The sequence below is a fragment of the Sarcophilus harrisii genome, chromosome 3 (assembly GCF_902635505.1).
Source record: "Sarcophilus harrisii chromosome 3, mSarHar1.11, whole genome shotgun sequence".
NCBI lineage: Eukaryota > Metazoa > Chordata > Mammalia > Dasyuromorphia > Dasyuridae > Sarcophilus > Sarcophilus harrisii.
In genome coordinates, this window is record NC_045428.1 from 161,230,271 (window position 1) to 161,239,675 (window position 9,405).

General features: G+C 50.2%; 1 protein-coding gene across 1 annotated transcript in view; it reads right to left on the reverse strand.

The window, feature by feature from the left end:
- The window catches only part of IRS2 (insulin receptor substrate 2), a 39,869-nt gene extending 33,875 nt beyond the window's left edge, over window positions 1-5,994 (reverse strand). The window contains exon 1 of the mRNA XM_031958703.1: window positions 1,003-5,994. Coding sequence (XP_031814563.1) covers window positions 1,003-5,170 — 4,168 coding nt within the window. The 5' untranslated portion in view covers window positions 5,171-5,994. The remainder of the gene's footprint in view (window positions 1-1,002) is intronic.
- Between the last annotated feature and the right edge of the window lie 3,411 nt (window positions 5,995-9,405).

Genomic DNA, 9,405 nt, shown 5'->3' on the forward strand with positions numbered 1-9,405 from the left:
AGCCTTTAAAGCACCTCAGGAAAAGAACAACTATGAAATTAAAGAAGAAACCCGACAAATCTCCAACATTTGAATCCTTTTTGTTTTCAAGCTTTGTGTATTTCAGTTCAGCTCCAACATACAAGCCAATTACCATGCCTTCATATTTAGAATGAACTGCCAGCTGCAGTTACACATCACTATTCACAGGCCTTTGAAGAAAATTCCCAGAACAATGAAGAACACTCACACAACTATTACTGACAAAACCCATGTTTTTGTTTCACATTCTGTGCTTCTTGTAGATTCAGTAAAGTTCGTCCACACCAGATAAAGATAATTTGACTAGTAGAAAGTATCATTTAGTTTCCACATAAAAGTTTAATTAAATTAATAATTATTTGATGGGCTAATTAATTATTCACCTCTACAACAGGGGAATGGTCGGTAACTTTCTAAAAGAATTTTTTCTGTACTTTATTTTTAAAAACAGAAACCAAATTAAAAAAAAAAACTTTTAAGTAACATTTAAAAACATTAAGATGTATTCAAGAGTACTGCTAAGGGGAAGGTGAAAATAGGAAGAATTCTAAGCAAAATCTAGACCTTCCCAATAATATTCTAGAAACTAAAAGGATAAACTATTGTTTAAAGCTGCCTTTCTTTGGCTTGATTCAAAGAAAGGTTCACAGTGTTAACAGATTGGCTCTTTCAATATGTGAGGAGGGTTGGGGGGGTGTTGTTAAGAGAAATAACCTGGATAAAAAAATTAAAGTATCCCTGTTTTTAACTAACCTCCTTCACATTAACTGTTTTACTGGATCTTAAGATGGCCTTACTTTGGCAGAAAGGCCCATATAGAAGCCCAAAGTAAAACAAACTAGGATTAATTTAGGGCTTTTGCTAATTAGGTCAAGTTATTAAAAATAAGAAAGAGTGAATTTCAAGAAGCACTGGTCCCTCACATCTGTCTGTTGGGTTTCTCCCACTTTGTACCCAATTACAAAGAAAAGATGATCTCACCTTTCACAGCTGTAGCCTCCTTCAGGTGATGGGACATAAAGTCAATGCTAGCATAGGTGTTGGCTGTAGGCAGTGGTCCAGAGCCTGGTCCCACACAACCACCTGCATTGCTGCCATTTCCACCACTGATGAGCCCACTGAGGCCACGGGTCCGGGTCCAGGTACTCTTGTCTCCAGACTGTTGCTGCTGCTGTAACAATAGACCAGCTTCATCTCTAACATCAATGGCAATGTAGTTGAGACCATTCTGGAAGCCGGCTGATGTCTCCCGACACATAGGAGATCCACTGCTTCCAGGGCAACCAACTAATGCTCCAGGTTGGTTTTGTGCCCACCTTGGCTGCTGGGGCTGAGGTGGCAAAGGAAGCGATGGCTGCCGAAGATGAGGAGATGTAGATGGCTCTTCTTCACCTCCTCCAAGACTCTCACCACCACTGCCATTGGGTCCTTCGCTACTTTTCCTGAGAGAGACATTTTCCACAGAGGCCGAGTTGTGGCGCTTAGGATTGTGTGCGAAGGAAGGGGATACAGGAGTCACAGTAGTGGTCGAGGAGAAGGTTTCCGAGCTGTGGCGTCGGCGGCCACCCTGTGGGTCAGCACGGATAACCTTGGCACCCCGGTGTGGGTCTGGGGGTGGGCTGGCCAACAGAAAGGCCTCTACACCAGACACCTGCTCCATCAAACTCAGTCGTTTCACACCAGATGTAGGGCTGGTCACCCGGGCACTTTCTGGCTTCGGAGGTGCTGCAATGGGTTGTGGTGGAGTGGCAGCTATGCCGAAGGCCATCTCGGTGTAGTCACCACTATCCCCTGTCTCAGGGGGACATGAGGAGGAGGAGGCAGAAACAGGGGCTGGGTGGCAGGTAGAAGAAGCTGGAGGCAGGCGGTACAGCTCTCCTGGTGGTGGTGGAGGTGGTAATTGCTGTTGCTGCTGTGAGGAGGAAGTAGAGGAGGAGGCAGGCGGTGTTGGCAGTGGTGGGCAGGGGGAGGAGGCCTCAGGAGACATCAAGGCATCCAAGGAGCCTACAGAGCCACCACCCTCAGTGCCAGATTTGGGTGACTTGGGTGAGCCAAAGCCAAGGTTCATATAGTCAGAGAGAGGAGAGCGCCTCCGGCTGTCACCACTAGTGCCAGGGGTACCTGAACCCATTGAAGAGGCAGGGCTGCTAGCTGAGAGCAGTGATGATGATGAGGCTGCTGAAGTCAGCAAAGGAGGTGGAGGTGGTGAAAGGTGGGCTCCAGATTCACTAAAGTCAATGTTGATGTATTCACCTGGGCTTTTAGGCTCAGGTGGCAATGGGTACTCATGCATGCTAGGTAGGGTTCTAAGCCCCTCCAGGGACAGACGGGTTGGCCGGACTGCTCTGCAACGCTGAATGAGGAAATTCTCTGGCCTGTTGTTGTTGCCACTGCTGCTGCCACTCTGCCTAACTGTTGAAGGCACTAGGTGGTGAGGTTGGGAATGGCTGCCCCCATTAGACACAAAGGGCCTGGTGGACTCAGTGCAGGGTGTAGCTGTGGTGGGCAGTGGCTGTAGTCTTGGTTGCTCTTGCTCCTCTTCCACAATCCTCCTCCCCACTGGAGAATTCATGAATACATATTGGTCACTATCCCCATTTCGAGGACAGGGTGTTTTGTAGGAACGGGGCAGTGAACTGTAACAGCAGCCTGGGACTCCTTTGGGTGGCTCTCCACCACCAGGCAATGGGACTGAGTCATAGAAGAAGTCAGGTGGTGTAAGAGAAGCTCCAGCATCACTAGGGGACATGTTAAGGTAATCCCCATTGGGAAGTAGCTTGCCCTCAGAGCTTTCCACTGAGAGCTTGGAACCACACCACATCCGCATGTACCCACTGTCCTCCGGAGAGCTTTCAGCTGGAGAACTGGTCTTGTAACTACTGCCATTCAGTGGAGAGCCTCTACCACATGTTGCTGATGAGGCTGCCTGGGATGCCGCACCTGCAGCAAGGGAGGCTACTGCCATCCGTGGTTGCAGTATTTGTTTGGGAGCAGAGACACTGGTGGGACTCATGGGCATATAGTCATCGCTTTTGCAGCTTCCAATGCTGCCCCCTGTCATTGGAGCCACTCCAGGAGTCATGGGCATGTAGCCATCATCTGCTCCAAGATTACTGCTGGAGCTCCGATGGGAGCCAATCTCAATGTCCCCATAGTCCTCTGGGTATGGGTTATAGGTCACTTTGGGAGATGAGGCTGGGTAAAGGCGGCTTGAGCTGCCTGTAAAGCTTGCCCGCATCAGAGTATATTCATCAAGGGAGGCAGAGGACACTTGGGGCACTGCCCGTTGGCGAGCAGGTGTGGTCAGAGAGTAAGTCCTCTTTCTGTGACCTTTGTCCAAGTCTGTGGCCCCCTCCCCAGATACCCTTCGGTAGGTTCGGCCACCTAAACTTAGGGGCCTCTCCATGGTCATGTATCCATATAGTTCAGTCCCACTGCCATCTCTTGCTGGGGGGGTCTCAGCTATGGACTCGGGAGTGTTGCTTCGGTTGCTGCAGAAAGCCCGGAGGTCCCCAGGGCTAGAGCCATATTCGTCCAAGGACATGAAGCCTGGGTCACTGGGGGAGCCAGAAGCAGAAGCACTGCCACTAGAGGGCCGCTGGCCCTGGTGGTGATGAATTTGGTGTGGATGTGGATGCTGTCCTTGAGGCAAGGAGTAAGAAGCTGAGCCATGCCCGCTGCTGGACGAGAGGCTGCCAGGGCTGGTGGCAGACGGAGGGGAATGGGATACGGGCATAGACATGGATCTGCTGTGCTGCAGGGGGCCCCCTGCAGGGGCTAACATCATCTTACTAGGTCGCATGGAGGCGCTGCAGCTGCTGCTCAGAGTATGAGACCTGCTTAGGGGAGTCCTCACCGGGCCGGGACTCATGGGGCTGCCGGCCACTGAAACGGGCCTGCAACTCACCCCTCCGCCCCCGCTGCTGCCATCCCCCTCGCTGGCTGTGCGTACCCGACAAGAGCTACATTTCCCAGCTCCTGGGGCCTGAGTCCCAATGGGAGCACCGGAGGCAGGAGGCGTGGCGGCCAGACTGTCGGTCCGGGATCGGCGAAGGAGCCCGGTCTGGCTGGGGGGCAGGTTGACCAGATGGTGGTGGTGACGCCGGGTGCCTGGGACGCTGATAGGGTGGGTGGAAGAGGAGCCGGAGGACTGGCTCTTACTGCGGGGACGGAATTCGAACAGCTCCTTCAGGGCTTTCATGGCCTCCAGGATGGTTTCATGGATGTTCTGGGCCACCACAGAGTCATCCGCCTGCATCCAGAGCTCGCCAGGACCCGTGGACGCAGAGCGCCCTACCTCGATGAAGAAGAAGCTGTCTGAGTGGCCGCAGCGTCGGATGTTCATCAGCTGCAGAGTGACCGACGGCACCTCGCAGTTGAGCTTCACAAAACCGATGGTGCGCGCGGAAAGGCAGAGCCGGTACACCCCTGTCAGGTTTTTGCTCTGTCCCAGCCCTTTGGGTTTCAAGTTTACCTGCCAGACCTCCCGGTAAGCAGCGGTGGCCGGGGTGATCAGCCCGTAATGGAGATCCTCAGCCGCTGCCCCAAAGGAGCCGCTGCCGCCCGAACCCGGCAGGGAGGCGCTGCAGGATGAGGCGCTGGCCGACGAGGCGCCGGACGAGAGGCAGTGAGGGTAGAGCGAGTTCGAGTCGTAGGCAGCTTTGCCCTCATTGAGCAGGTCCGTGAGCGCCCGGTACCAGCCCTCCTGCTCCTGCTCATTTTCGGCGGCCACAGCGAAGTACTCGTCCTTGGTGTAGAGGGCGATCAGATACTTGTGCTTGGCGTCTGCCCGCTTGTTGATGTTGAGGCAGGAGTCTAAGGCGATCACCCTTTTCGGGGCCCCTGACTTGTTCTTCCACTTTTTCTCATTCTCGTAGTACTCCAGCCTCGCGGGCAGGGGTGGCTGTCCTCCGGACCCCCCACCGCCCTGCTCTTCACTGCCGCTCCCGGGGCCCCGCAGTACGAAAAAGCGTTTATGCCCATGTTTTTGCTTCCTCAGGTAGCCGCACTTCCTCACGCTGTGGTTGTTGTTGTTGTTGTTGTTGTTGAGGTTGGTGCTGCCGCCTCCACTGCCGCCGCCGCCGCCGCCGCCTCCTCCGTTGGAGGAATTCGCCGGGGTCAGGAGCCCGTTTAGTGGCGGGCTGGCCATCCTCCCGGGAGGGTACAGTTCTGACCTCCCCAATCCAGTCGCGAAGGCAACAGGGGGAGGGGGAAGGGGGAAAGCAGAGGGAGGGGTGAATTGGGGAGGGGAAGTGATTTGGGGATGGGTGGTTAGGGATGGCTTCCCTTCACTCTCTCAAATGAAAGCGTCTCTTTCCCCAAAGGTTTAAAAAAAAAAAAAAAAAAAATCTAAAGATGAGCCAAGCAGGCTTCCCTTGGATGCTCGGTTATCTCCGGTGGTCCGGCCGGATGATGCACAGATCACAGTCCACTCCCGCCCCCACCTTCTCCAACTTCCCGCGGCTCCTCTCTCTCCAGTGTCTCTGGCTGCCCTAAAAAGCACCCTGTAGCCCCAGTCTTTGGACTACAGCCTCCTTCACTGCTTCGGCTGTCCGCTGATCCGGGTTATGCCGCTGCACTTGTCCCTGCTGCCTGGGCTGCAACCACTGCCGCCACCGCCACCGCGGTTGCCGTTGCCTCTCTGCTCTCGGAGCTGCTTCGGTGAGCTGCGAATCCCTCGGCGTGGCTTGGGGTTGCTGTCTCTGCTACTGCTACTGGTGCTACTGCCGCCGCCAACGGCGACTCCTGCCTGTCTCGGTCCCAGTTGAACAGTGAGTAACACATCGCGCACTGAGTGACTGAACTAAAGAGCAAAACAACATGTGACTCTGCGTTACGCAGGCACACACACGAGCGCAGGGTGAGGGGGGAAAGAGGGGGCGAGAGAACCGCACTCCTCCCCCACACGCACCCCGCATTGGGTGCAGCGCCGGGGGACTGACGGCCCTGAGCACCAATTGAGCACCACGCAGAGGAAGTGAGGGGTGGGAGGAGAGGAAGACTGGGGGAGAGAGGAAGCTAGAGGGTGGCGGGAGGAGGGAGAAGGGAGGAGAGAGAAGGCGGGCCCTAAAGCACCCCTCCTTCCCCCCTTCCTTCTCTCTCTCCCTCCTCCTCTCTCTTCTCCTTTCTCCTTCTGTTTCTTTTCCCGCCTATCCCCTCCCCCGCTCTGAGCTTCCCTCCCCTCCCCGCACACACGGTAAAGAGGTGGAGGGACTGGGAAGGGGGGGGTGCGTAGGGTATGGGGGAAATGCCAGCTCTAGTGCCTCATTAATCAGAGGCTTGTTGTTGATGCACGCGAAGGAAATGCCACCCAGGGCGTGAAAAAGGAGAGAGGAGAAGGGGCGGGGAAAGGGGAGCTGGGGGAGGAAGTGGGGGGGGGGAACGAGACGGACCTTTCACTCCAGCTATTGAATATATTAAATTATCCCCACACTTCCGCTGTAAAGGAAATACTGTAAAGCATGTACGGGGAGGAGGTAGGGGGACTCTTTGGAGATCAAAGCGCAGACACAACTAGCTAATAGGTTCAGGAATAGGGGTGGGAAGCATCCCCCTAAATAACCCCCAATGCATCTCACACTCAACCCCCGCCCCCACTCCAAATCTGCTGCATTTCTGGCTTCATGGAATCTTTTCCTTTGGGAAGAAAGGTGTGGACGAATTCGGACTTCTTTCTCGGCAGCCTCCCCGCCCCCCCAGCCCTGTGCCCAAATCCGGAAAAGCAAGCCGTTCTTTAATATAGCTGAGAAGTTTATGTTGCCGATGAACATCGGTTTGGTGAAAAGGAGAATGTGTGGCGCAGCTCTTGTTTGTTTACAGGTCTAACGTGGAAGGTCTCTGGGGTCGGGGTGCCCTCACTTTTATTGCGCTCTCAGTATTTTTTTAAAAACATTCTCTCCCTCTCTCTCTTCCCCATGTCTGTAAAGGGTGGCCCTGGAGAGAGCCTGGCTGGCGCTTGTTTACGAACATCAAAATTAGTCACACGGTGAGATGAAGCTCAATAGCAGCTTCATTCCCTTTACGGGAAAGCAGGAGGGGAGCGCGAAGGGTGTGTGTAGGGGGGAAAGAAGAATTCTCATTGTTGAGAAGAACCCCTGAGATACAAGCAAGGGAGGGTGGGGATGTTGAAAAATCCTTGTTTAGGGTGAAGTATGCTGCGTAAAAACTGTGGGGTGGGGGGAGGGGGAGGCGGGGGGAAAGCCGAATGCGGAGAGGAAAGAGTAATGAGTCTTGGGATGAAAGCTAAGCTCAGTGGAAACCCCCAGCTTAGGCTGGTTTTAATCAGCCACAAATCTCTCTCAGACCAGACTTCAGACGTTTCTTTTTTACATATGCTTGGGTTGGAGGTGTGTATGGGGGGGAGTGGAATGGAGGTAAGGGGTGAGGGGTTGGGAGGGCGGATGTGTGTGGCAGGGAGTGGGGGCAAGATGAAGGAAGAGGGACTGGTCACACAAACATCCCTATTTTCGAATTTTCTTTTCGGGATGTCATCAGGACCCATTAACTTGTCAGATTGTCATGAAGTTGAGCCCATCTGTTTTGGATATAACAGGAGAAAAAGAATGAGAAGGAACAGCAGCCAGAGAAAAATGCAGTTTCCATAGTGCAGGGATAGGGCGGGCACCAGCAAGAAAACAACATTAGCGAAACTCTGTGTCAGCAGCCGTTTGTTCCTTGCCTGCTTAGACCCTATCCCACACGTACACACACTAACAAGGAGCTTTGCAGCTAGAAGATTACCCCCCTCAACCCTGTTGAACTTTATTTTGCATTCCTGCTTCTAATTCTGGGGATGCATTCTAATTATGGATTTTGCTGATTTCCCCCTCTTTGGTCTTGGACCTGCGATTTCATCTTTGTAGAGAACTCCTGAGGAAAGCTCTTCTACCACTATAGATTAGCAATTGTACTTTTATTTGTTGCCTTAGAGTTGCCACAGGGTACAGAGACGTTTCAGTGACTTAGTCTGGGACACATAGACAGTATGTATATATCTCTAGAGGTGTTTAAACACAGCTTTTTCTATCTCTAGGTTAGCTCTGTACTTACTATGCTAATCAAGATTTTCATACTCGGGGTCGAAGTAGGTTCCCTATAATCCTTTATATTAGAAACAAAGTAAAAGCTGACTTGACAGTGCATTTCAGTAAGTTTAATTTGGTTATGGGATCATTGTGAAGATGGAAAGTGAATAATGGCATTGCCCTTAAAAAAAAAAAAAAACCTTTTTGGGGCGTTACTACTTAAGTGTTTATGTGAAGTAACATGAGAGGATAATTTATTAAAGTAATGAGTTTTTATTATCAGATTATTTAAATAGTAATTATGATATGAATTTCTTTGATAATTTGTAAAAAAAATAATTTTCAAAATATATTACAATCTTGTCTCTTAAAATAATTTAAAATCTAACACTTAAAAAACCAAATATGATAATTTAAAAACATTTACGTGTTAGTGACCTGAATTTTTAAACAGACATTTTACAACATTATATTTTACATAGTTATGATTAAAAATAATGTTGCTTAGAAATTTTGATACAAAATTGCCATGAGGTAAATTCATTTAAATCCCATTCCTTAATCCTTAACCTCTTTATAAAGGCATGAAAATGTGTAAGGAGCATGCCATTTTAAAATGTGGATTTCTTGTTTTATTTCTGTATAAGGATTGGTGAGTGGGTGGAAAAGCTGAAGGAAGCAGTCTATGGACATTGCAATTTGTTTTTATTTGCTTACTTTTTATATGTTGTTGCCTTTTGTATCAACATATTGTTGCCTAGCAGTTCAGTGTATCACTATGTGAAAAACAGAGGGTGTCTTACCTGGAGGTTTGAAGAAAATGTTCATTGTTTTAATGGCTTTGTACCAATTCACATTACTTAAGGAAAAACATATGATCCCTTTCCCTTCTTCATAACTTCACCTAGGTTACAGAAGATGTCACTGGGAGTTAAGGAGTTAACATTTTACCATCAGTCTGTAACTTCCTCTGTTTTTATGGTTATACACACACACACACACACACACACACACACACACACCCCTCTATCCCACCTCTACCTTCAGATTCTTACTCTATATCAGGATGAATTAAAATATTCTTATGACTCTTCAGCTGTTGGACCTATATGATATCAATCTCCTGTCATCCAGGAGAAGTTTTTTGATTGCCTACTTTAGGGCCATTCTAGTTTAAATGCCAATTTTTTTTTCTTGTTAAGGATCAGTAGCTATTATGGACAGGCATGATGTTTAGGTTGGCTGTTGCCAGGGTCACCAAATTAAGGATAGACAAACTGAGAAAAAGGGTGGAGAATTATCATGTACGTCATTAGCATTGTCTTATACCATCAAGATTACAAATCTCTTGCAAGGAAAA